Source organism: Typopeltis vanoorti, chromosome 9 (assembly GCF_054136105.1).
Source record: "Typopeltis vanoorti isolate ZY-2024b chromosome 9, IOZ_Tvanoo_1.0, whole genome shotgun sequence".
Lineage (NCBI taxonomy): Eukaryota > Metazoa > Arthropoda > Arachnida > Uropygi > Thelyphonidae > Typopeltis > Typopeltis vanoorti.
This window is the reverse complement of record NC_143557.1, coordinates 115658245-115686070: the sequence shown is the minus strand read 5'-3', so window position 1 is coordinate 115686070 and position 27826 is coordinate 115658245. Positions and strand designations below refer to the sequence as shown.

Below are 27826 nucleotides of genomic sequence, written 5' to 3'. Positions count from 1 at the left end.
TGTAAGATATTCTGGAGGTTGTTGAAGAAGCTTAGAAATGGAGGGAAGAGTGCTGTAAAAGGAGTTAGAGATGATAAAGGTAACATAAAAACAGGAGAAAAAGATATCCTTGAAGTATGGAGTAATTACTTCGAAAAATTGCTAAATGAAATAAGCAGTGATGCCAGCACAGTGGTAAAAAACACTGACCAGGCATGCAGTCAGGAATACATATCCACAGTTGAAGTAGAAAAAGCCATCAAAGGCTTGAAATGTGGAAAGGCAGCACGAGTAGATGATATTCGAACAGAAATGCTGAAGTATGATGGTATAAAATTCTTACAATGGCTGCACTGCATAGTTCAGAAAGCCTGGACAGAGGGACGAATTCCCGATGATTGGAGTAGAGCTCTAATAGTGCCCATATATAAAAAGGGAAATAAAACTGAATGTGAGAATTACAGAGATATTTCCCTACGGAGTGTTCTGGCAAGATCTATGCAAGTATACTTGAGAAACGTTTGAGAAGAATTGTGGAAGAAAAGCTTGGTGAAGAACAAGCTGGATTCAGGCCAAATAGAGGCTGTCAGGATCAGATCTTCACTTTACGACAAATAGTTGAGAAAGCATGGGAATATAACAGAGATCTGTATTTAAGTTTTGTCGATCTGGAAAAGGCATATGACAAAGTGCCAAGAGAAGAGCTATTCAATACGCTACAGTTATATGGTGTCAATGGGGCATTATATCAAGCAATACTTAGATATTGACAATTCAAATACAGACTATTCAAATAGTCTGTATTTGAATTGTAAGTCGGCAGTTAGAATTGAAGGATGTACAGGAAGATGGTTTAATGTTAAATCTGGTGTGAGACATGGAGGTACATTATCCCCTCTGTTATTTATTATCTATATGGATTACATTATGAAGGAAAGTGGTATTAAACATAATATCAGAATTGGAGATGTTAATGTCAGCTCTTTTCTTTATGCGGATGATGTTATACTTCTGAATAAATCCGCTACGAGTTTGCAAGATTCCTTGACGAAATTGAATAACTGATGTAATAGATATGGTATGAAGGTCAGCATTAAAAAGACAAAGAAAATGAAAATAGGTAGAATTGTTGAAAATGTCAACTCTGTTGTGAACGAGGAGCCTGTGGAACAAGTAAAATATTTCAGCTACTTATGTACGATTTTTAGTGAAGATGGTAAATTAAATATGGAAATAGACAACAGAATCAACAAAGCTGGTATGGTAGGAAGTCAATTGAATAAATTCATATGGAATAAGAGAGAAATTAGTCAGAACACTAAATTAGCTGTATACAAGACAGGATATTGTTCAAACCAGTTTTAACTTATGGATCTGAGTCAGAAGTAAAACACTTGACCAAAGACTAGAGACTGCAGATATGAGAGTCCTGAGAAAGATTAGAGGCGTGAACAGATGGCATCAATAGCAACATTAGATTAAAAACGAGGATATTAGGAAAGAACTTGACATTGTTGGCATCCAGGAATGCCTTAGCAGAGCTAATCTCAGGTCATTTAAACAGAATGGGCAAGGAAAGATTAGCAAAACAAGTGTTGTCTGCCAGGTTGGCAGAAAAACGACCCAGAGGAAGACCAAGATATAGGTGGATTGATATGGTACAATGTGCCTTAGACGATAGAAATATAAGATCTGATAATGATAATATTGGAGTCTTGACAAGTAATAGACTGATCTGGAGGAAAATTGTAGATAGGAAATTAGTAATGATGTAAATTTTTCATGTAGTACTATCATATCCTGTACACCCCTTGGGGGTACATGTCAGGAATTTGATGATGATGATGGTTCATTAATTCTTAGTGTAATAAGAAATAATAAGGCCTATTCTTCTTTAACTTTCAAGAGAAAGTTAAAGACTATCTTTCTCTTGAAGTCTTCTTCAAGATTTGTTTTGAAACAGAATGTAACTGAAATCAGAGTGGTATAGCTGCAGTTATGGAAAAATACAGAAAAATTATTGCTAGTCTTTCAAAGTCATGTTGTAACCATGCATTTCAATCTTACTGTGATAAGTGTTTTATGTCAAAAAATGGAAAAGTAGAAAAAGCAATGACAGAGAAAGTTGTGATGATGTTGAGTTTGAATGCAAAGATGAAGAAAACAATGAATTACATTTTTATAATGTAGAATATGCTTTACAATATTATTATCAACAGACCTCCATGGAGACAAGAGACCCATTTTGGGAGGTCCCACTCTCACATGCACAGCTCATTGCATTTACTATCCCTGAACTGACCACATTCTCAGGCAATGCATTCCAATCACCTACCACTATCCATGCAAATAAATCTACTCCTTGCTCATACCCACCCTATATAGCTTCCAAGGATGACCTCTTGTTCTTCCCCTGTCTCCAGATATTTTATGAAAAACTCATCCAAGGTAATTTGGTAATTACCCCTTATCAACTTATACACCTTGATCATGTCTCCCCTCTTCTTTCTACCCACTAGGCTCTGCAATTGGCATTCTCTCAATCTATCCTCATATTCCGCATTCCAGAGACCAGAAACAACTTAGTCAATTGTCTCTGAACCCTCTCTAATATCTTATCCTTTTGAAAATCTGACAACGAAATCTGTGCACAGTAATCCATATGCGGCCTGATCAAAGTCATGTACATTGGAATCAAAGCATCCTTACTTCTATGCATCAATGTTCTCCACATCATTCCCATAATCTGCTGTATTGTCCTAACAATTTTAGCAAAATGTCCACAAAATTTCAAGTCCCTATCCACCATAACTACCAAATCTCCTCCACCTACTCTAAAATATCCCCACTAATCCTATACTCTGCATCCCATCTTTGCTTCATAAAATTTTAAAACCTTACACTTTGCACCATCAAACTGACATCTCCATACACTCACCTATTCAGGCAGTCTATTTAGGTCCTCTTGAAAAGCTACAATATCTGCTCTACTTTTCATACCCCCTCCCCCAAATTTGTATCATCTACAAACAACTGTATGTATATCACCATTTAAGCCCTTTCCAATGTTATTTACATACAAGTTAAACAACAACGGCCCTTGTTATAATAAGTAAGCAGATTGCTAAAACACGATCTTCCTTTAGCAAACTCATACCTTCCATTAAAGAGAATTCTACTGCTGTCTACCCAGTTCTGAATCCATGTCTTCACTAGCTCCTCCAACACCTTGACAACTTCAGACAAGCATATTGGTCTATAATTCGAAGCCTTAATCTTATCACCTCCTCTATGAAGTAGAACAATTTTGCCATCTTTTCACTCCTTTGGGATCTGAACTAATCTAAGGCCCATGTTAAAAATGTATGTTAAAGCTGTTGTTAACTCCATGAAACATTCTCTCAAGACATGCAGTGATATACCATCAAATCCCACGGCCCTTGTTGACATTGTTTACTCAATTCCTCATATACTACCTCCTGCTCACTCACCATCAGTGGTTCCTCCCTTCATTTCCACTGCTCTCAAGTTCTGCATTATGTTAAACAAAAGGATGGAATATTTTAACAAACTGCTCATTAAACACTTCTACTATATCCCCTTCAGTCCTTATCATTCTCCCATTATCACTGCCCAACATTTCTTCCTTTTAGCAATGTATCAAAAAAAAACTTAGGATTTCTTTTAGTGTCATTTGCTAACTGCTGCTCATACCATACTGTTGCTAACTGAGAAATGATCACCCATTACTTATTAGCCAGACCAATTTGTCTAAACATTTCCTTCTCACTGAGTTCCACATTACCAGGCCTACAGCTATGCCTTACTAAACATTGCATCATGTCCTTTCAACTTCACACCATACTGCTTCAAAACAACTGTCAGTGTTTGCTCCTTGCATCTACATCCTGGTTGGGCACAACTTATTTACCATCATCAATAACGAGTCAAGAGGCTATTTTTCCGGAGACATAAATTAAGTTTAAGGGAAATAGTAAATCCCATATTATTCTACAGCAGGGTACGAAATTTATAGCCTCTTGGCTCGTTATCGTAGTAATAATAATATATGAGTATGCCAGTTTGGCAATTCGTTAGTAGGGTATATGTAAGTTCAGTTCACTTAAACCTTGATATTCCAGGTCTATCTACTCACTGATGAGACCTCAATAAGGGTCGAAAATGGTCTGGATAGTGATCTCTCCTCATAATGTAAAACAGTAATACATCTCCTAGGAGCTGTGTTTTACATTATGAGAAAATATTAAGGATAGTGACGGAGCTTGCTCCACCTTTGCTCCGAGTTGCACTATCCAAGTGATTACTTATGCTTGGACTCGCCGATAGTTATTCGGCATGAAACTCTTGGATTTCGATCTGAGTTTCGTACCTGGCTGTAGAATAATACGGGATTTACTATCTCCCTTAAACTTAATTCTTCGTCTCTATTTGGTTTGTCTGTCTTCATGAAAAACTACATATCCCTTCATCTCTATTCCTGTCAGAATGTCACCCTCGTTCAACATATCTCACCTATATCAACAATTTTTGGGTGAACTCTATCAATGATACATTCTGATATTCCCTTGTTTCGAATACCTCTAGCATTTGTAAACACACACACACACACACACACACCTAAAGCTCATTTCTGTTTCTATAAATGAGTCCCACTAATCCCAATTCTTGGACATGACTCTTCTACACTCTCCATTGTCCATTTCTATCATCACTGATATTACACCCCTCCCTCAAACTTAAATGTCACCCTCATCCTTGACTGTCTATCTTTTCTTGTGCACTCACACATCTACTCCTGAAACCATCATCTACACTTTACACACAGTAATCCCCTGTCCACTCAATGTTTCTTTTTTTCTTATTCTCTCCACTTGTGCCACTCACTTCTCCATTCGCAAACTTTGTCTACCTTATTTTCCAGCTCTTCCACAACACCCCCTTGCTTCCTTAGGTCTTGCATTAACTTCAATCAATCTCTCTTGCAGCAACAGTTTCTCCAACTGACTCACACCAAATCCATTCAAATATAGCTCATCTCTTTTATACAGGGGACATCCATGGAAACTGGGCAAAAGTGTGGTTAGTAAAGGTGTTAGAGCTGGGTTCTTTACTTTTAGAGTAGTGAATGAGTGGAATGCGCTCCCTGAGTCTGTGGTGGATGCTGTGACAGTGAATGAGTTTAAGGCGAGATATGATAGATACTGTATGAATGTCGAATAGTTGTGATGAATATGATTTGGGGCCTCCCTCGATGAGTCTAATGACTCCGTGGAGTTGCCCGTAATAATAGTAATAGTAATACAGCTGTACCACCTCTCGAACCCATCCTAAACATTCACAAAATGAACTCCTTTCTCCTCACACAACTTTGCTAACATACCATTCATAATTTTTGCTTGCCTTCTCAACTCATTATCATACTTGGGCAACATGCTGACTACCTTACCTACCACACTATTATCTTTCACTCTCCTTAACAGCCTTATGACACCCTTCCTTATATTCTTCCTGTTACCAGTCAAATTGTTTATGCCAACTACCACTACCATTCTTTTGCTCACGTACTCCTCTTATTAAATGCTTCAATCACCTTGCTAATTCATCATATGCAAGTTATATAAAAATACCTACAGGATGATTATTCCAGAGCAATATCTAGCATGAGAAAAATAGTTAAAAATGTTTAAATATTTTCTGACAAGAAATTCGATTTTGGAAAAAGAATTAATAATGGTGAAAAACTAGTCATAAGTCATTTTATAGAGAAAAGTAGAAAGGACATGTTTCTAAGAATTTTAAAACCAGTAATAGTTGTTTTGCAGGAATTAAATGCTCTTATTTATAGAACAACGAATATTAAAAAAATTGTTGATAATATATTAAACTTGTTTAATACCTGTAAGATTTGCAAGTCGAGGCAACTAAGCAATACTGATGCAAATCTACTAACAAGGGAGGAATTCTTAGATTCCTCTTTTGTAATTTAAAAGCAAAATTTTGTTCCAAGTAACACACTTTTGAAAAAATTGAACAACAACTTTATAAATGTAGAGATGCATTTCATAGTATTAGATATCTGAATAACTCAAGCTGTTTAAATGAGATTTAAAAATGGCAATTTCTTTTTGTCATGGTAAAGAAAAATTAAATTATGCAAGCTATAAAATTAATAATGGAGCAGTGTACTTCAGTAGATTTTGAAACAGAAAACAACATAGGCAGTCTCTGGGTTACAAACAACCCGACTTGTGGCATTCCGTACTTACGAAAGGGCTCCCTCCCTATAAGGATAATTAATAACTAGGAACTAGTTTCTTCCATGCATGTAAAAAAACCTGCATGGTGTAAGCAGTTCGTTGGTACAGCATCTTTACACTAGCGGCTAGTCTTGTTGTTTATATGGTCACTTATGCACAGCATCGCTTTCATCTTAACTTTTTTATTGGATTTTGCGAGTCTGTGATTACCCTAATGACCTTGCCTGCAAAGCGAAAGTCCAGGTGAGCCTGCAGCAAAGAGAAAGGTGATTACAATGGAAACGAAAGTAGAAATAATTAAGTGTTCAGAGAGAGAGGTTAGACACCATCATTTATTGGGAAAGCAATAGCTTTAATTGCTCGATTATTGAAATAATTATAAAGGATGTCATCAAAAACACTGCTGATTCTTGAGAAGTGAAGTAATTAACAATGAAAGGAGTGTGGAACAAACTGTACCCTCAATTCTACGATGATTTTCGTAGCTTCATAGAAGAAGACATCGCCGAAGCCAGAAAAGCTGTGGTGAATAGTGGCAATGCACTGCAATTTGACATAAAATGAAAATGATATCATTGACTTATTAGTGTCCCATTCACAAGAATTAACCAATGAAGACCTTATGGAGATAGAGAAGCAGCTGATAGAAACACAAGAACATGAATAATCAGAAGATCCAGAGCCAATAAAGTTTACAATGAGAATTAGCTGAAGCCTTTCATCTCGTTGAAGCAGGATTTGCTAAGCTTGAGGAGCAAGATCCTAACATTGAGCAGTTTACAAAGGTTTACTGTGCAGTTAGTGTGAATATCAGCTGCTACAAGGCTATTTATGAAAAAAAGAAAAAGGCTGTCCAAACAACCCAAGATACCTTTTTCAACAAACCGATTTCAGTAGTAAGCTTTCCACCCCTCCTCCAGCAACAGAATCAAATCCTGATTCTCCAGCACCTGGTCCATTCTCTCTAGCACCAGAATCTGATCCTGATTCAAATCCTAATTCTCCAGTACCCACTACATCATCATCTTCCGATTAATTTTAGCCTACCTTCTGTTTATGTTCTCTTTGTTTGAATTAAAAGAAAGAGCACAATAGTTTCTGTAACTTATTATTACAGAACAGGGGTATTATTATTATTGCAGTATTACACTGCATTATTATTGCCACATATGAGCCATTATAGTATTATTATTATTATTACACATATTACAGTGCATATATGCACTGTTTATCAGGGATACAAATCCGACTTAAAGACGTTCTCTGGAACGTATTTCGTCTGTAACCTGGGGACTGCCTGTATAAACAAAGAAATGGAAAATTACATACATTCGAGAATCTAAATAAATATATATATTTCTTTAGCTTTATCCAGCTGCATAAGATTACTAAGGGAGGAAATTAAAATTCTTCAGAAAAACATACACAGATCAGAATGTCTTTTCTTTTCCTAGAAACCATTACTGCACTAAACCAGCATGTGTCCAACTTAAGCAATTACTGACAAAAGCAGCACTTTCAAGATCTGGAAAGTCATCAGAACTATTTTTACTGTTCTAATGATCCTTGATAATCCATATAACAGATGAAAAACTAAAAAGACTGATAACTTATCAATAACATTATGAATTACATTTATTTATAATTATGAAATATTTATAATGAAATCCATTACATGAAATTATTTATTACTGTGATTTAACACACATGGAACTCACTGTTTTGGAAATAAATAAAGGCAAAATGCCAGCAAAGTATGGACCAAATTGTTGTGCAGGTAATAATTTAGCCAAAGTTGGAACAATAACTCCAGCACATTCCACTAACATGCTATCATATTCTGCCTGCTGTGTACCATCATCATCTTCATCATCATCATCTTGATAAGCAAGCTATATAAGAATAAATAATTTTAATTCATGTTGACAATTGAAATAAGTTTTTGCAAAACAACAATTAAAACTCCTTAATTTTCTTAAAACTATATAAGGCTGAACTGTTCTATTTTATAGTTCTATTTTGTAATAACACATTCACAATTATATCCCTCTTATTTTAAAGAATTTGTCATTTGAAAATATTACATGCCATATTACAATTCTAATGGTCTAGTCATAATTTATAGCTGTAATTATAACTAGACTGGCATACAATCACACTCAATTATACCTACAAGTGAATTATTTTAGAACAGTAGTTTTTTTTTTACTACAGTTTCATTTACTTATTATAAGTGAGTAAAAATTCAATGAGAAACTAGAAATTTGTGAGTTACGAAAATTGATTCATAGTTGAAAAAACAGGATATGAAGCATTATACATTACTAATGGGATTTAGTTGGATTTGGTTTAGTTGCTGATGCAAAAGAAATTTTTCAGTACATGACAACAAGGGAAGAGAACAAAGAGTCAATCTTGGTAAATGTGGAGTATCTTACATGTTTGCTTAAAGCAAGAATTCGCATGGTGGTATATTATGTCCCATCCATGTATGATGGGTGTTTTTTTACAAAATGTTTCTATATGTATCGCAAGCCAGTTTGAATGTTTTTAGTTAAATTTGATATTGTAAAATTAGTATTGTGAACTGTCTTAATGATACAGAAAATCTGAAATGTAATTCTGATTATAAGTTATATATATCATTATTTGCTTTTGAAAATTTCCTTCAGATAAATCAGTTAGTTCTGCATGCAACGATTGCATTATGAACAGGTAGTTTGTTTAATGGCACAAGGATGGCTGTGGTCATACTGTGCCAGTAAATGACACAGCAATATACAATTTAAAAAAATAGTAAAATGGTATAAATGGATACAGATAAAAATGCACATAAATGTAGTTCCAAAATGAAAGGTGTACAAAAAGAAGGAAATGGTCATTAAAAAGTGTAACAAAAATGTATAAATAATGTAAATAATCTATATATAGTTACAGATATCAACTTTTCATAAAAATTTAAAAACATGCTGAGTCTGATAAAATCTTCCTGAGTGCACAGGGCTCAGAGAGAATGTGCATACAGCTCAAATAAAAATAATGATTGTGCTCATTCTTGTAATAGCAGACTAGATGATTAAGTTGCCATTACAAAACTCACATCACCTCTCAGTAGGGAAGAGTGTGAGGACAGACAGAGAGAATGCAAGTTGCAGAGCCTAGTGGATAGGAGGAGAGGGAGAGATATGATTGAGACATAAGTTGATAAAGGGTAATTACCAGATTAATGTGGATGATATTTTTCATAGAATGGCTTGAAACATGGGGAGAACAAGAGGCAATCCCCAGAAGCTGTATAAGAAGGATGTGGGGAACAGGATTTTTGCAATGAGAGTGGTGGGTGATTGGAATGAATTGCCTGAAAGTGTGGTGAGTGCAGAGACAGCAAATGCATTTAAGTCAAGGTCTGAAGAGGACCTCCCACAATGAATATCTTGACTCCATGTAGGGCTGATGATAATATTCCAAGATTGCCATTGGGATAAAAGTTTGTGTCTTATAACATGCTTTGTAATCAGTGTATGGCACAGTAGATGGTGGATGCTTAAGAAATGAGCTGACATAGCAGCAGTATCTGCAGCCTCATTTCCCTTGGTGCCAACATGGCTTGGAATAGGGAGGAAATTTTTGGATTTGAGTTTTGAAAAGCTTTTATGTGGGCAACTTGTCATATGTCTTTTCCTTGTTGCATTCCCATTATTTCTCAGCTATTCATCATAAAGTGACAATCTCTGTGGCCTGAACCCAGTTTGTTCCCCAAGTATCTCTTCAACAATTTTTTTAGTTTCTTAAGTATGCTTGCATAAATCTTACCTGAAACACTTAGTAGCAAAATTCCTCTAATTCTCATATTCAGCTTTATTTCCCTTTTTACAGATGAGAACTATGAGAGCGCTACTCCAATCATCTGGAATTTGATCTTCTGACCAAGCACTCTGAATTATGCAGTGTAGCCAATGCAAACCTTTTATACCACCCACCATATCAACTTCTGAAATTTAGAATAGCAATAAAAATTGTGCCTATAGACATTTTCTTCTGTAGGTTCTTTATTGAGGATGCAGCTGATATTTCTAAGTTCCCTGCATATTTTAAAAATTTTTGTCATTTTATTGCTCATTTTTTATACAAAACTTGTTATAGTTGCAACATGTTCTGAAAACTTGTAATGGATTTATTCAGGAGTATAATGTCATCTGCATAAAGCCCCAAAACATGCAGCAATTAAATTTTGAGCAAGCATGCTGATTATATATATATATTTATAAAATTAATATTTAACTGACTAGAACCTGAGAAAGTATAACAAAAAACTTTGATAAATCATGACTAGTTTAATCGGTGTCCCGACTTCTTCAGGTGAGTAAAAATAACACAAAACTTATAAAACTAACAAGGTAAAAAACATGGACTTTCCAGCTTAATAAAAAGAAGAATAGTAACAGTCATTTGAATAGGTGATCGCATGCTATTGTTAGCATGAGTAGAATGTGTGTGACAGCTAATTTTAGAGCGCCAGTACTGGATTACTGCGCTATGGGAATCAGGCAAATTGTAGCTCAGATTGTTGTTCAAGTATGAAGGGTTCAGAACTATTTCTTTGGATTCTATAATTCGTCTTTCAAATTCATCCTTGCATATATATAAATTGGTTGTGCGGTCCCAATCAACTTGGTGTTGATGTTCTTTGAGGTTAGAGTTGGCAGAGAAAAGAACATGCCTGGAAAGGGCGCTCGCTCATGTTCTACTGTAAGAGATGTCACGTCTATGTTCCTCAAGACGTAGTGAAATAGATTTATCTGTCTGGCCAAAATAAGGTCAACCACAGTCACACATAACTTTATAAACACCAAGAAAATGCTGTTGGTTGACTCAGAAAAGAACGAAGTTTTGGCAGAGTTGTATAGTCGGTCTTTATGTTGAATTTCTTCATAATTCTAGATAGTTTTAGGGTAAGAGAGCTGATAAATGGTAACTGTATGTGAGTGACAGGGTTGGATTCATCTTCTTGTCGAGGTTGTTGCCATAGTCTCAAATGTTTAGTGATGTTACGAGATGAATATCCATTATTTAAGAAGGCGTTTTTCATTAAGTAAGAAATCTTGCATGATGGGCAAGGGTGGAGATGATGCCAAGTTTCTGAGGAGGGAAGTGATGAGAAGAGGCATGCAGATATCTATCAGTGTGGGTGGTTTTTCAAAAAATTGAAAATTTAAGACAATCAGGTAATCTACTGATCTTTAGATCCAAGAAGGGGAGAACACCGTTAATCTCTAGTTTTGATGTGAATTTAATGTTCTGATGTTGATTATTTAAATGGTTTAGGAAGTTTTTGAAGCTCCTCTAAAACATGTTCCCAGATAAGGAAGACGTTATCAATGTAACGTAACCACAGTTTAGGTTTTAAAGTAGCTATAGAAATAGCTCTCTTTTCAAAATCTTGTAAAAAAATGTTAGCTAAGACTGGGGATAGAGGGATGCCCATAGCTAACCTGCTTGTTTGTTTATATATTTTATCTTCATAGCAGAAGTAGCCAGAATTAATGCAGTGAGTTAGAAGAGCAAATATTTTCTTAGAAACCTTGTCCTTAAGAAGAGTCAGAACTTCATCTGTAGGTACATTCGTAAAAAGAGACACGATGTCAAAACTCGCCATTCTGTCAGAGTCTATGAGATTTAAATTTTTTATTTTTGAGATGAAATCTTCAGAGTTTTTGATGAAGGAGGAGGAATTGCCAACTAGATGTTTTAAAGAAGCTGCAAGATATTTAGACAGATTGTAAATAGGTGAGTCAATACCTTCAACAATAGGTCTTAAAGGAGTGTCGGCCTTCTGGATCTTAGGCAGGCTGTATAAATAAGGAATGAGGGGATGGAGAGAGCAGAGAGATAGTCTTGTGTGTCTTGGAAGTTCAGATGTAGATTTCAGAAGATTGTTTGTACGGTTATGAAGTTCTCTTGTGGGATCACTTTCTAGAATAGAATAGGTATCAGAACTTAATAAGTTGTTAATCTTTGAATGATAGTTAGATTTCTCTAAGATTACAGGTGCGTTCCCTTTATCAGCAGGTAAGATAATAATATCATTGTTGTTACGAAGCAGGTGGATTGCTTTTCTTTCTGTCGGAGATAGATTATCTGTAGGACGACGACTGTTGTTTATAGTGAAGATGGCATCGATCCTAAGTGGATTCACAGTTTGTTTTGGTAACTGCGCAGCCGCCTTTTCAACTTTTGTAAGAAAGAGTTCTTTAGGAATGGAAGTCAGAGAAGGAACAAAGTTAAGACCTTTTGAGAGCACACCAAGTTCTGCATAAGTATGTGTGAGGATTTGTTAATCACAACATTTTTTAAATTTGGTGAATTGATATGGGGTTGGCGAGTTTGTTCCTCTTTAAGTTGGTTGAATTTTCTGATAAGAATTAATTTGTTGGAGGTTTTGCGATCTAGAAGCACGGAGAGAGCTCATGTTTTTAATATCAATCCAGGACCTGTTATCTAAAGATGAACTTTTTTTTACAAGATTTTGAAGAGAGAGCTATTTCTATAGCTACTTTAAAACCTAAACTGTGGTTACGTTACATAGATGACGTCTTCCTTATCTGGGAACATGGTTTAGAGGAACTACAAAACTTCTTAAACCATTTAAATAATCAACATTAGAACATTAAATTCACATCAGAACTAGAGATTAACGGCATTCTCCCCTTCTTGGATCTAAAGATCAATAGATTACCTGACTGTCTTAAATTTTTAATTTTTCGAAAAACCACCCACATTGATAGATATTTGCATACCTCTTCTCATCATTTCCCTCCTCAAAAACTTGGCATTATCTCCACCCTTGCCCATCGTGCAAGATGTCTTATTTCCACAGAAGAAGACCTTCAAACAGAACTTAACTTTCTGAAAAACACCTTCTTAAATAATGGATATTCATCTCGTAACATCACTAAACGTTTGAGACTACGGCAACAACCTCAACAAGAAGATGAATCCAACCCTGTCACTCACATACAGTTACCATTTATCAGCTCTTACCCTAAAACTATCTAGAATTATGAAGAAATTCAACATAAAGACCGACTATACAACTCTGCCAAAACTTTGTTCTTTTCTGAGTCGACCAAAACCAAAACACAACCAACTGTATTTTCTTGGTGTTTATAAAGTTATGTGTGACTGTGGTTGACCCTATTTTGGCCAGACAGATAAATCTATTTCACTACGTCTTGAGGAACATAGACGTGACATCTCCTACAGTAGAACACGAGCGAGCGCCCTTTCCAGTCATGTTCTTTTCTCTGCCAACTCTAACCTCAAAGAACATCAACACTAAGTTGATTGGGACCGCACAACCAATTTATATACATGCAAGGATGAATTTGAAAGACGAATTATAGAATCCAAAGAAATAGTTCTGGACCCTTCACACTTGAACAACAATCTGAGCTACAATTTGCCCGATTCCCATAGCGCAGTAATCCAGTACTGGTGCTCTAAAATTAGCTGTCACACACATTCTACTCATGCTAACAATAGCATGCAGTCACCTATTCAAATATGACTGTTACTATTCTTCTTTTTATTAAGCTGGAAAGTCCATGTTTTTTACCTTGTTAGTTTTATAAGTTTTGTGTTATTTCTTACTCACCTGAAGAAGTCGGGACACCGATTAAACTAGTCGTGATTTATTAAAGTTTTTTGTTATATTTTCTCAGGTTCTAGTCAGTTAAATATTAATTTTATAAATGTATACATCCTGAGTCAATCCTAATAACAATATATATATATATATTTTTTTTAACACTTTCATTGCCAAGCTGAAAATTGGAATTTCGTGTGGTGGCCAAATTTTTTTTTATTTAGTTAGCGGCGTCCACGCGATATCGCATGATTGGCAATGAACATGTTAAACGATTATGACATTTGACAGAGCCCAAAAAGTAATTTTTTTTTAAAAACAATTTTCCCTGAAACATGAACACAGAAATGCTGATACAATAGTGAATATTTCAAGAAAATGATTATTAGAAGAAATTATTTTATGATGAAAGGTATCAAACTTGCTTTACCATTAAGTTAGGTTTCAACTATAAGAAACTTAACGTTTGATAAATGCATGATATAATTACAGAAAGGTTACAGGATATTAAACTGAATGAATCTCTAATTGAAATTAAATGTTGAACTGGGACTACAATTTGTGCTTTATGATTTTGTGTTTAGGCTTTGGTGCTAGTCATCATCATCATCAAATTCCTGATAATATATACCCTCAAGGGGTGTACAGGATATGATAGTACTACATGAAAAATTTACATCATTACTAACTTCCTATCTACAATTTTCCTCCAAATCAGTCTGTTACTTGTCAAGACTCCAACATTATCAGATCTTATATTTCTATCGTCTAAGACACTTTGTACCGTATCGATCCACCTATATCTTGGTCTTCCTCTGGGCTGTTTTCCTGCCAACCTGGCAGAGGACACTTGTTTTGCTAATCTTTCCTTGTCCAGATGCTAGTTAGAATTCATATTAGATATTAAAAGAATGAAAACAGTACAAGGATGAAATAAACAAGTGTATTACTTTCAGTATTTTGTCAGAGTCACAGCGACATCTACAAGTGACAAGAAGAAAAACACAACTTAATAGACCAAGTCAAGTACTAATTAAGAGGCACTATCTGAAGCTAAGGTTGTATGTACTGGATGTCTAAGAAGTAGTTTCCTATATCTTTGGGAATTTCTCAACCATATTTATTTATTTTATGCAAGAAATGAGATTCTAAAAAAGGCCTCCCATATTTAAACTTGCTGCAATGAAGCATAGGCTTTCCCCCCATTTGATTTCTGTGGGTGGTGTCTAAGACATGGTCTTGATTAGATTAACCACCCACAGTTGTGGTGGCAAATGCATTTTTTTAATGTTCTTTTAAACATATGTTGAATAATCTCCCAGAAACAAGGAATTTTATATACACCAGGAGCATCAATTTTTTTTAATTTTATTTTATTTTCTTATTCTTTCATGTCATTTGCTGTTTCTACAATTTCAGAACACAGATGGGACCTGAGCACCGATTTTATGAAGTTGCACTATTCTGCATTCTTTCTACTCCTTTGGAGCCATCCCTATTGTAAGACTCATTAAACAATTAGACTGAGGACACAGTTAACTATTTTACACATTTCCTAGAAATATATGAGGATATGGAGTTAGATGTTTGGAGAAAGTGTTGTTTAGTGAAAATGTGGTAGTGCAAAATCAAGCATGTGTCTGGCCATCCTGTGATAAACCATGGGTACAGTAATGATTATGCAATGCCGAATGGGATCTCACAGATCTCCAATTTAAATGAGCTGGTAATAACATACAAGGGTAACCTGCATGTCCACAAGTGCAAGAAGTATCAGGAATAAGGGCGAGGAGTTTTTGGCATTGGTAAGCTCAACTTAGCCAAAACTTATAGGCATCACTGAGACCTAGTTAACTGAAAATGATACAGTTAACCAACAAAATTAGAAGTTAAAGAAGATATTAGGTATGAGGGAGATGGCTCATTTGAGGATGTCTGGGATCTCTATCCCATAGAGACAAATAGGAAAAAATACATTGTTGGGTGCTGCTATAGACCAGGAGGTCCACAGGAAGATATAGATGCCATGTATTGGCAAATCAGCACAATGAGTGTAGGCTGAGCAATTATTATTATTATATGACACCTCCAGGGAGTCCAAAGACTCACCGAGGGAGGACACCTACTCTATAACTCTGTCTACTCTACAGCTCATTCTAACTGCAACTACTACACTAATGCTATCTACTGCCCACCTAGTAGTATTTCCACAGACAATCACAAATATCCATGCCCACAGCAGGATTTGAACTTGAAGCCTTTTGGCTGGAGAGTGGATATGCTAATCACTCGGTCAACCAGGCCAGCAATTATTATTGGAGACTTAGGAGACAAACTATGACTAGATGGAAGTGGGATTTATACGTTTGCTAAGGGATAATTATATGAAACATGTTATAGACGGGACAAGGGGTTTTGGATCTGATAATAGCATCAGAAGATGTATCCATAACCAAGGTAGACACTCAGCTTCTGACTGGAGAGAGTGACCATGGTGTCTTGTTCTTTGAAGTTTCCAAACATGTGGAGTTCTCTGTCCAGAAGAGTTTTTATGTTCAACTATAAGGCTGGTGATTATGAGAGACTCAGGAGTCATCTTGGATCAGTGGCTTGAGAAGCTACAAGAAAAGAATGTCAGTAGTCCATGGTAAGTGGTCAGAGATTGCTTGAGAGTAGACGTATCAGATTGCATACCAAAGGTCAAGAGGATAAAACAAGTTGAATTAAGTGGATGAGTAGACATATAAAGCAAGAGCTGTACAAAGTGCAAACAAGAAGGGTGACTAGTATGGTAAGGAAGACCAAATCAGACTATGAGAGAGAATTAGTCAAACAGGCCGAAGTAAATCCAAAAGAGTTTTCTTGTTTTCTGTAGCAAGTAAAAGGAAAAATGACTATGGTAGAATGACTTTAAACAGTGCTCAAAGTAGGTGACTGAGCCAAAAGAAATAGTTGATTGTTGAGTGATCATTTTGCAAAGGTGTATCATTGAAGTGAAGATTTTATAGTTGCCGATGTTACAGAGATATATCAAAATTGAGGTAGATGAACAGGTGTTCAGCATATTAAAAAATATGAATGTGAACACATTCATATTTTTAATGCCACACAGTGGGACTGGATGGCATACCAGCCAGTGTACTACATGAATGAAAGAGAATTGGCATTTCGTTTAACAAAGTTGTTCAATTTAAGTCACATCTCTAGAATGGTTTCAAAGGAGTGGAAAGAGGATAAGACAGTTCCATTGCATAAAGGTGGCTCCACGACAGAGGTAGCAAACTACAGATCATTTAATATATCAGGGGTGGTTGTTAAAGTATTGGAAAAGTTTATGAAAGGTAACTATGGATTTTACAACCATGTTATAAATAACTCTTTTTATTATCCCAATGTTTTGATCCCAACTTCATATCAAGATCATCATCTGGAGCATACACAAATATACAAGATAAGCTGCATTATATTATAAACAGTAAGCTAGAGAAACAATGATTTGATCACATGTTATTCTACAGGCATGACCTCTAGTGAAAAAAAAAAAAAAATTACATCAAGCTAGATTTATGATAACATGAATAAACATTCTTTCTTACTGATAGTTTTCTTTCAGTAACGGTGATGTCCTATTTTCAGTATTACAATTGTTATTTTTGATTAAAAAATATATATATTATTTATAAATTACAACATGAATAAACATTCTTCCTTACAGATTTTTTTTCCCTTTCCAACAGTGATGTCCTATTTTTAGTATTACAATTGTTATTTTTGATTTAGGATCCTGAATTTTCTACAGTGCTGTTTATAGTTGTCCTTAGAGAGGAAGGATTCGTGGGTCGAATATATGCCTTCCATATGTTTGGGATTTTTAGACCATCATTATTGTTCAGATTGGGGTGGTTGATAATGATTTCACAGGCTTCCTTTGCGCTCATCCAAAGACCTACTCCCTCTGCTGGCACACCCTGGAGTATAATGTATTTATTGCACCTGTAACATACCATATATAGGAGAAACAGGACACACAATTTCTATCAGACAAAAAGAACATAAACGACACATTAAATATAACAATTATGGTGAAGCTGTCCTTTCTGATCATGCCCTGATCACCTTACATAGAATTGACTGGAAAACCACGAGTAGCCTACATCACACCAAACAATTCTATGTAAGGTGATCAGGGCATGATCAAAAAGGACAGCTTCACCATAATTGTTATATTTAATGTGTCGTTTATGTTCTTTTTGTCTGATAGAAATTGTGTGTCCTGTTTCTCCTATATATGGTATGTTACAGGTGCAATAAATACAGTATACTCCAGGGTGTGCCAGCAGAGGGAGTGGATCTTTGGATGAGTTGAGTAAGCCTTTTAATTTTGCAGGAGGTTTAAAGGTGGCTATGAGGTTGTACTTTTGTAGCACTCTGCTTATTTTGTCTGATGTCCCTTTAATGTAGGGAATGGTTATAGTTTTATTGTAGTCTGGTTTATCTTTGTTTTTTATTGAGGTCTTGTAGAGAATTTTGTTAATAGTGTTTTGGCTGTACCCGTTTTTTTTGGAAAGTATCGCTGATCACCTTATATTCGTCTTTCAGTGCCTGTTCACTGGAGCAGATCTTCAGGGCCCTGTTTTTTAGAATATTGATGACATCTAGTTTTTGTGATGGGTGATGGCAAGAATTTGTGCGTATATATTGGCAAGTATGTGTCGGTTTCCAGTAAACAGTGAAGGGAAAGATTGCCTGAAGGAAGACATGTGATAAGTGTATCTAGTTCACATACAGTTCACAGTTGAGATTGAAGTGTATTTTTCAATCTCAACTGTGAACTGTGTGCGTTTGTGTTGTTTGTTTAGGTGGCTAAGGAATGTGTCTAGTGTCTAGCGGCCATGAGACTAGATTACGAAAACATCGTCAACGTATCTAAGCCAGACTTGAGGTTTTGAAGGGGAGGAACCTAAAGCAAGTTGTTCAAAATGTTCCATATAAAAGTTAGCAATAGGGGAGGGGGGATAATGGTGAGCACATGTCTGTGCCTTCTTTTTGTAGGTAGAAAGCGTTTTGCCATACAAAATAACCAGAACGTAATACATGCGCAAAGAGTGCCGTGATATCTAGAGGGAATTTGTTCTGTAGAAGAAGAAGGATTGTGTCATTGATTGGGACATTCGTAAAGAGGGCAGAGACGTCAAAACTGACTAATAAATCATCTTTTTCTAATGTAATGTCTTTGATGATGTTTATGAAGTGTTGCATGTTTTTGATATAGGAGGGGGAATGACCTACTAACTTCTTGAGTGTTGCCGCTAATTTTTTGACTACTGAAAGAAAACTATCTGTAAGAAAGAATGTTTATTCATGTTATCATAAACCTAGCTTGATGCAATTTTTTTTTTTTTTTTTTCACTAGAGGTCATGCCTGTAGAATAACATGATCAAATCATTGTTTCTCTAGATTACTATTTATAATGTAACGCAGCTTGTCCTGCATATTTGTATATGCTCCAGATGATGATCTTGATATGAAGATTGAAATGTCGGGATAATAAAAAGTTATTTATAACACGGTTGTAAAATCCATAATTTCTAAAATGAATACTGATCACTGTGGATGAACACTAAAAGAAAGGTTTATGATAATTCATGGAGATTCGACCCACAAGCGATGCAATCAATATGGTAAGCTGAAGATTCATGTTTCTAATTTGATCAATTGACTGGCTTTTTTAAAACAGTGTAGGGACAGCAATATCATTCCGAATTGCATCAGGCTAAAAAGAAAATCCACCTCAACAAAGGCACAATGAATATACTTCCACATGGAGAAAGCACTACTCAGAGAACAGATCCAAGCTACCAGAAAGAACTTGGCCGCTACACAAAACCAGCTACAAAAGGGAAAAAAACGGAACTTTCAAGCTACGTAAACGCAGATATCTGAATGATCCTGGAAAAGATTACTGATGACACATCTTCCAAACGAAGAAAGAAAACCTAATTTCCAAATTCCAAAGATCGACAGAACCAGCCGCCATATCCAAATTTCTCCACAGTGAACAATAACAACCAACCAGAAGCAAGAAACAACAGGAGCCACCAATTGCCTACATGTAACAGTAACATATTTAACCTATCCAACCACACTTTAAACAAACACAAAATCTCGATAATAAAGGTTTAAATTTTGCCATAGCACCCAGATCAATAAACAAATTTATTTGTAATATTGAAAGAGGCCTAAGATTCATCCCAAATAACACGTTTAGAAACCGCCAACATTTTAAATCATAACAAGACAACAACAAGCAACCTAACTAAACACGAACAGCGATAAAATCACTAAAGTCAAATCCAAACATCGTAATAACTAGAGCAGATAAAGGAAGTGCCACCGTTATTTTAAACCGAACCACTTATGTAGAAAAAATGAATCTGCTGGCCTCAGACAATAACACATACCAATTAGTTAACTACAACCCAACCAATACAACAAAAAAGAAAACAGAGAATCTACTTAAGTCAATTACCACATGGTCCAAAGATACAGTCAAAAAACTATTTCTGCACTACGCTCGTTCCCCGAGAATTTATGGGCTACCGAAAATTCACAAAGAGAACGTATTGCTAAGGCCTATAGTTGAAGGGATAGATAGCCCAACTTATCACTTAGCCAAAAAATTAGCGGCAACACTCAAGGAGTTGGTAGGTCATTCCCCCTCCTATATATCAAAAACACACAACACTTCATAAACATCAAAGACATTACATCAGAAAACGATGATTTATTAGATAGTTTTGACGTCTTTGCCCTCTTTACGAATGTCCCAATCAATGACACAATCCTTCTTTTACAGACAAAATTTCTTCCAGATATCACGGCGCTCTTTGCATGTATTACGTTCTGGTTATTTTGAATGGCCAAACAACACTTTCTACCTACAAAAAGAAGGCACAGACATGGGCTCGCAATTATCCCCCCCCCCCATTGCTAACTTTTATATGGAACATTTTGAACAACTTGCTTTAGGTTTCCCCCCCTTTAAAACCCAAAGTCTGGCTTAGATATGTTGACGATGTTTTCGCAATCTGGTCTCATGGCCACCAGACACTAGACACATTCCTTAGCCACCTAAACAAACAACACAAACACATACAGTTCACAACTGAGATTGAAAAACAGAACACACTTTCATTTCTAGATACACTTGTCACAAGTCTTCCTTTAGGCAATCTCTCCTTCACTGTTTACCGGAAACAGACATATACTGGCCAATATATACACATAAACTCTTGCCACCACCCAACACAAAAAAAACTAGATGTCATCAATACTCTAAAAAACAGGGCTCTGAAGATCTGCTCTAGTGAACAGGCGCTGAAAGACAAATTTAAAGTGATCAGAGATACTTTCCAAAAAAATGGGTACAGCCAAAACACTATTAACAAAATTCTCTACAAGACCTCAATAAAAAACAAAGACAAACCAGACTACAATAAAACTATAACCATTCCCTACATTAAATCAGACAAAATAAACAGAGCACTACAAAAATGCAACCTCAAAGCCACCTTACAAAATTAAAAAGCTTACTCAACTCATTCAAACACCCACTCCCTCCGCTGGCCCACCATGGAGTACACCATATTTATTGCACCTGTAACCAGGGCTGGTTTTATCATTAGGCAAACCAAGCCAATCGTCGAGGGGTGTTAAGCTTCGGGGCACCAGATTTTGCTACATAGTTTGGGGAAAAAATATATAGAGACAATGTATAGGGGCGCCTAAGTTTTTCTTTGCCTAGGGGCATCAGATACTCTCGGACCGGCCCTGCCTGTAACATACCATATATAGGAAAAACAGGACACGCAATTCCTATCAGACAAAAAAGAACATAAACAACACATTAAATATAATAATTATGGTGAAGCTGGCCTTTCTAATCATGCCCTGAACACCTCATATAGAATTGACTGGAAAACCACGAGTTGCCTACATCACACCAAAACATGGTATGAACGCAAATTTAAGGAAGCCTGTGGGATCATTATCAACCACCCCAATCTGAACAATAATGATGGTCAAAAAATCCCAAACATATAGAAGGCATATATTCGACCCATAAATCCTTCCTCTCAAAGAACTATAAACATCATCATCATCAAATTCCTGAGATCTACCCTCAAGGGTTGTACAGGATATGATAGTACTACATGAAAAATTTACATCATTCCTAACTTCCTATCTACAATTTTCCTCCAAATCAGGTTGTTACTTGCCAAGACTCCAATATTATCAGATCTTATATTTCTATCGTCTAAGACACTTTGTACCGTATCAATTCACCTATATCTTGGTCTTCCTCTGGGTTGTTTTCCTGCCACCTGGCAGAGAATGCTTGTTTTGCTAATCTTTAATCATCCATTCTGTTTAAGTGACCAATATCACCTGAGATTAGCTCTGCTAAAGCATTCCTGGATGCTGACACAAAGGTTCTTCACGGCCAAAGAAGTTCTGAACCCAAAAGTCAGCAGGGAAGGTTCTTGCCATTGTCTTTTGGGATATGGATGGTGTAATCCTTACTAAGTATCTCAAAAAAAGGTGAAACTGTTACAGCAGCAGTTTATACAATAGTTTTGAAGGAGGTACTGAGGAAAATATGCCACAGGAAACTGAGCAGAGGCATGCAGCTTTTGCATGACAATGTACAATTTGGGCTTTAAATGTCTTCCTCGCTCACCCTATTTGCCAGACCTGGCCTCATCTGACTATTTCCTATCCCCCAAATTTAAAGAAACACTTGAAAGGAACAAAATTTGCTACAGATGATGTCATATCTGCAGCAGGACTGGTTTGTGCAACAAGGGAAAGACTTTTTCCTCAGAGGATTGGAAATGATGCAGCAGCATTGTAACAAATGTATAATACTTAGTGGGGAATAATTAGAATAATGTGAGTTACATGGTTCTACCTCAATTCCTTCATGGTGATTATCACAATTTTTCCTATATTCCTTTCTGATAAATCTTCACTTGTCTGGCAACTTCCAAAAGTCTAACGATCACTTTTATTAATTGGTAGTAGTTGACTGATACCTCATCGAGTTAACCCAATCCAGAGATCTTTCACTAAATCCAAAACTAAAATCATGTCTTACTTCACCACATATCTCCAAACATTCAGACTCTAGAAATTCTTCTCTTTCTAATAGATATATTCTATTTATTTCAAGCTTACAATGAACAGCCTAAAAGCTACTATGTACTGTGATTTTTCATTCTTATCCTGAACAGGCCCAATTCTTTTGCTATCATTAACAGCATGTCCCTCATCTATTTTCCTACATATTTAAAAACCTCCCTAAAAATGCTTGGTGCTATTCAGAAGCTGGAAGAGGACACTCTGGTTAAACGATGACATCCTCTCCCTCTGAAACTTTCTCTCACAGATTTACTTTAATTACCTTCTCATAGTCCATAGTCATTCTGCTGAATGTCTCTTATAGTATTCTCATGGGCAACATTTGCTATACGGGCTACTATCATTCCTCCATTTTCCATTAAGTCTGTAAAAACAAGCAGTAACAGTAAACATCCAGCTATTGTCCATCTTCAAACCCTATCAAACCAGCTTCTCAGTCCTCTCTTTCATTCCATCTACCTCTTTTTTTCAGTAGCCTCTCTCACATTTCCCTCAGCTGTTTAAGAAACATCACTAAGTTCCTATTTTCTTTTTAATCTTATGCAGACACATGGCAGTAGTAATGAGATACAGAATCTGCAACTTCTCTTGTGTGAGACTAATACTGAAAAAAATTCTTCCATAAGATTCTATATCTTTTCATTTTCCCTATATATTATTCTCAGTTTTAATCATGCTGTTTCAACTTATGCCATCTAGCACTATGAACATTATCTCATTAGGTAAACCAAGAAAATCAAATTGCATAATTAACCCTGAGTAAGTCATAATAATTCTAAAATGTTTAGAAGACTAAAACAGCATTGGCAAGTCTTTCATAATCATCTTGTCAGTCTGCATCATAAAACCACAAGTGTAAAGAATGAAATGCTTGTTCAAATACTGCAAACCCTTTTGCTACATTTTCTTTACACATATGGTATTTTCTGCCATTGTCTTAATAAATGTTTTGCATTGATAGAATTCACCTCTCCCCCATAAACTAATGAAAAAGCATGAAATGAGTATCTTTTGTTGATGAAACAATCTTACTTACCAGAGGCTGTGAGGTGGGTTGGTTGAAATACAGCTATAAAAAAAAAAGAAAAAAAAAAAAAAAGAAGGAAAAAAAGTGTATTATGTCCTTTAATCCATGCATTCTCTCATAATTTTGCATATTTAGTAAGATGAAATGGAGGACTGAAGCAGCTTGAAAAAAAAAAAACCTTTATTCTCTACATTGCCAAATCCTTAGCACATCCACAGTCAGAACATGTTATTCGTAGACAGTTTCTCATGGGTAACCCTGTCATACAAAAATTATGGAAATTTTCTCATAAACTTCTTAGTCTTTATATAGTCTACTGTTGACAAACTCGCAAATAAATGTCATTTCAATTTTAGGCATTCTGTATGAGAAACAATAAAATTCAAATTGCAGTAAAAACATAATATCAATATTGTAACTATATAATGTAATTATCTTTGACTGAAAATATATCAAAACTTTTTTTAAAGTAACAGATAGGAAGTAACTGTCAAACTATACAATTAATATAAACATTTACACTTATTTTAACTCATCCACCATCAACAAACATTTAATTTTTAAAAAATGTCCAAAAATAATACCTTGTGTTTAAAGGTGTCTTTAACAAGCATAACAACAGGCTCAATATAATTTTCAAGTAAAACGGGCTCCCTTATATCTTTCAGAATATCATTAATAGTTTCTAGACATGCTACAACACCCTGATGTTCTGTGTCTTCTTTAGCCATTGTAATTAATTTTGGCATTAGCATTGTAATAACTTTTTCTACAGCTGAAAGTAGATAAAATGCATAAATGAAGACTTTCATTAGATATTTGTACTGAATTATCCATGTAATACCATATAGCAACTAATCTTAGATAACATTTTATAAATTTCCACACATGGATCATTGGAAAACGATCTTAATGTGGATACGTGTGAAATTACCCAACAGTTGGTTAATCCCAATGTTCATATGAATGCTTATGAATGGTCTTTACTTAGGTGGGAGGTAATTTTCATCAGCTAATGTGAAACTAGCTGTTCTTACTGGAAGCTTCAACTGGTTTTAAAAAGTTTGTTCCCTAGATCAGGAAAACCAGATTATCTAACCTTTAGCCTTATGTACTACAGATTTACAACCTTCTGTGGATAATTGATTGACAGCTTTTGATTGACAGAGCTTTCAGATTTGTAAATGAAGCTTTGTTCAATTTTTAATACTGTATTTAATTTACTGAGTCGTCTTTTTCAAATGGGAGGACCTTGGCAAGAATATAGAAAATAAATATCAAGAAGGTGGCAAAATATTCTGGAGGTTGTTGAAGAAGCTTAGGAATGGAGGAAAGAGTGCTGTAAAAGGAGTTAGAGATGATAAAGGTGACATGAAAACAGGAGAAAAAGATATCCTTGAAGTATGGAGTAATTACTTTGAAAAACTGCTAAATGAAACAAGCAGTGGTGACAGCACAGTGATAAAAAACACTGACCAGGCATGCAGTCAGGAATACATATCCATACTTGAAGTAGAAAAAGCCATCAAAGGCTTGAAATGTGGAAAGGCAGCAGGAGTAGATGATATTCGACCAGAAATGCTGAAGTATGGTGGTATAAGAGTCTTACAGTGGCTGCACTGCATAGTTCAGAAAGCCTGGACAGAGGGACGAATTCCCGATGATTGGAGTAGAGCTCTCATAGTACCCATATATAAAAAGGGAAATAAAACTGAATGTGAGAATTACAGAGGTATTTCCCTACTGAGTGTTCCTGGCAAGATCTATGCAAGTATACTTGAGAAACGGTTGAGAAGAATTGTGGAAGAAAAGCTTGGTGAAGAACAAGCTGGATTCAGGCCAAATAGAGGCTGTCAGGATCAGATCTTCACTTTACGACAAATAGTCGAGAAAGCATGGGAATATAACAAAGATCTGTATTTAAGTTTTGTCGATTTGGAAAAGGCATATGACAAGGTGCCAAGAGAGAAGCTATTCAATACGCTGCAGTTATATGGTGTCAATGGGGCATTATATCAAGCAATACTTAGTCTTTATTTGAGTTGTGAGTCAGCAGTTAGAATTGAAGGAAGTACAGGAAGATGGTTTAATGTTAAATCTGGTGTGAGACAAGGATGTACATTATCCCCTCTGTTATTCATTATCTATATGGATCACATTATGAAGGAATGTGGTATTAAACCTGATATCAAAATTGGAGATGTTAATGTCGGCTCTTTGCTTTATGCGGATGATGTTATACTTCTAAATAAATCCGCTACAAGTCTGCAAGATTCTCTGACTAAATTGAATAGCTGTTATAATAGATATGGTATGAAGGTTAGCAATAAAAAGACAAAGACAATGAAAATAGGCAGAATCATTGAAAATGTCAACTGTGTTGTGAATGGAGAACCTGTGGAACACGTAAAACATTTCAGCTACTTAGGCACAATTTTTACTGAAGATGGTAAACTAAATATAGAAAAGACAACAGAATCAGCAAAGCTGGTATCGTGGGAAGTCAATTGAATAAATTCAAATGGAATAAGAAAGAAATTAGTCGGAACACTAAATTACTGTATACAAGACTGTGTTCAAACCAATTTTAATTTATGGATCTGAGAGCTGGGTCAGAAGTAAAACACTTGACCAAAGACTAGAGACCGCAGATATGAGAGTCCTGAGAAAGATTAGAGGCATGAACAGATGGCATCAATGGCAATATCATATTAAAAATGAGGATATTAGGAAAGAACTTGACATTGTCAGCATCCAGGAATGTGTTAGCAGAGCTAATCTCAGATGGTATGGTCACTTAAATAGAATGGGAGAGGAAAGATTAGCAAAACAAGTGTTCTCTGCCAGGTTGGCAGGAAAACGACCCAGAGGAAGACCAAGATATAGGTGGATTGATACGGTACAAAGTGCCTTAGACGATAGAAATATAAGATCTGATAATGTTGGAGTCTTGACAAGTAACAGACTGATTTGGAGGAAAATTGTAGATAGGAAGTTAGTAATGATGTAATTTTTTCATGTAGTACTGTCATATCCTGTACACCCCTTGAGGGTACATGGCAGGAATTTGATGATGATGATGATGTCTTTTTCAAATTCCTGGAACAAGTCCTTCAAGGACCCCTGTACAGGGAGATCTGCTAATATGGTAAGCTACATGAGTAATTTCCTTCAAATTTGTTATGATATTATTTATTGGACTGGTGAAAGAACTGATTCTTTGCCTCACGCCTAATTTGTGATATGACCAGTGTTTAGTATTTTTAGAAGTTTATAACACTTCATTTCAAATGCCAGAAACCTCATTTTATCTTTTGAGGTGGATTAAATTATGCTTTCAGAGAAGTAATGAATTAATAGGCATGCCAAAAGGCATCTATTTGTAATTTGTTAGAGATCTATACCACAGAGTAGGAAACAATTACAAGACATATAGACACGTTTTGGGAAAATTTGGAGAAAGAGCAAAGCTAAAATAACGTTAAGTACCTGCTGGATTTCTTTTCAGGACATGTTCTTGTTCCAATAAAATAATCTGTCACAAATTCATATGGAAAGAAGATTCAAGAAATAAGAAAAGTTTCATTGACTATGTTATTGTTCATAGTGATGTTTTCATGTTGGTTCAAGAGAAGAGTATACAGAAGATTTGAAATTGGAAGTGATCATCATTTAATTTTGAGCAGGATAAAATT

General features: G+C 35.6%; 1 protein-coding gene across 1 annotated transcript in view; it reads right to left on the bottom strand.

Annotated features, from left to right (window-relative positions):
- The window catches only part of LOC150103443 (importin-4-like), a 321740-nt gene that overhangs the window by 55012 nt on the left and 238902 nt on the right, over positions 1-27826 (bottom strand). The window contains exons 23-24 of the mRNA XM_090397560.1: positions 24716-24906; positions 7976-8149 (exon numbers count right to left, since the gene is read on the bottom strand). Of these exons, the coding sequence (XP_090253686.1) occupies positions 7976-8149; positions 24716-24906 (365 nt within the window). The remainder of the gene's footprint in view (positions 1-7975; positions 8150-24715; positions 24907-27826) is intronic.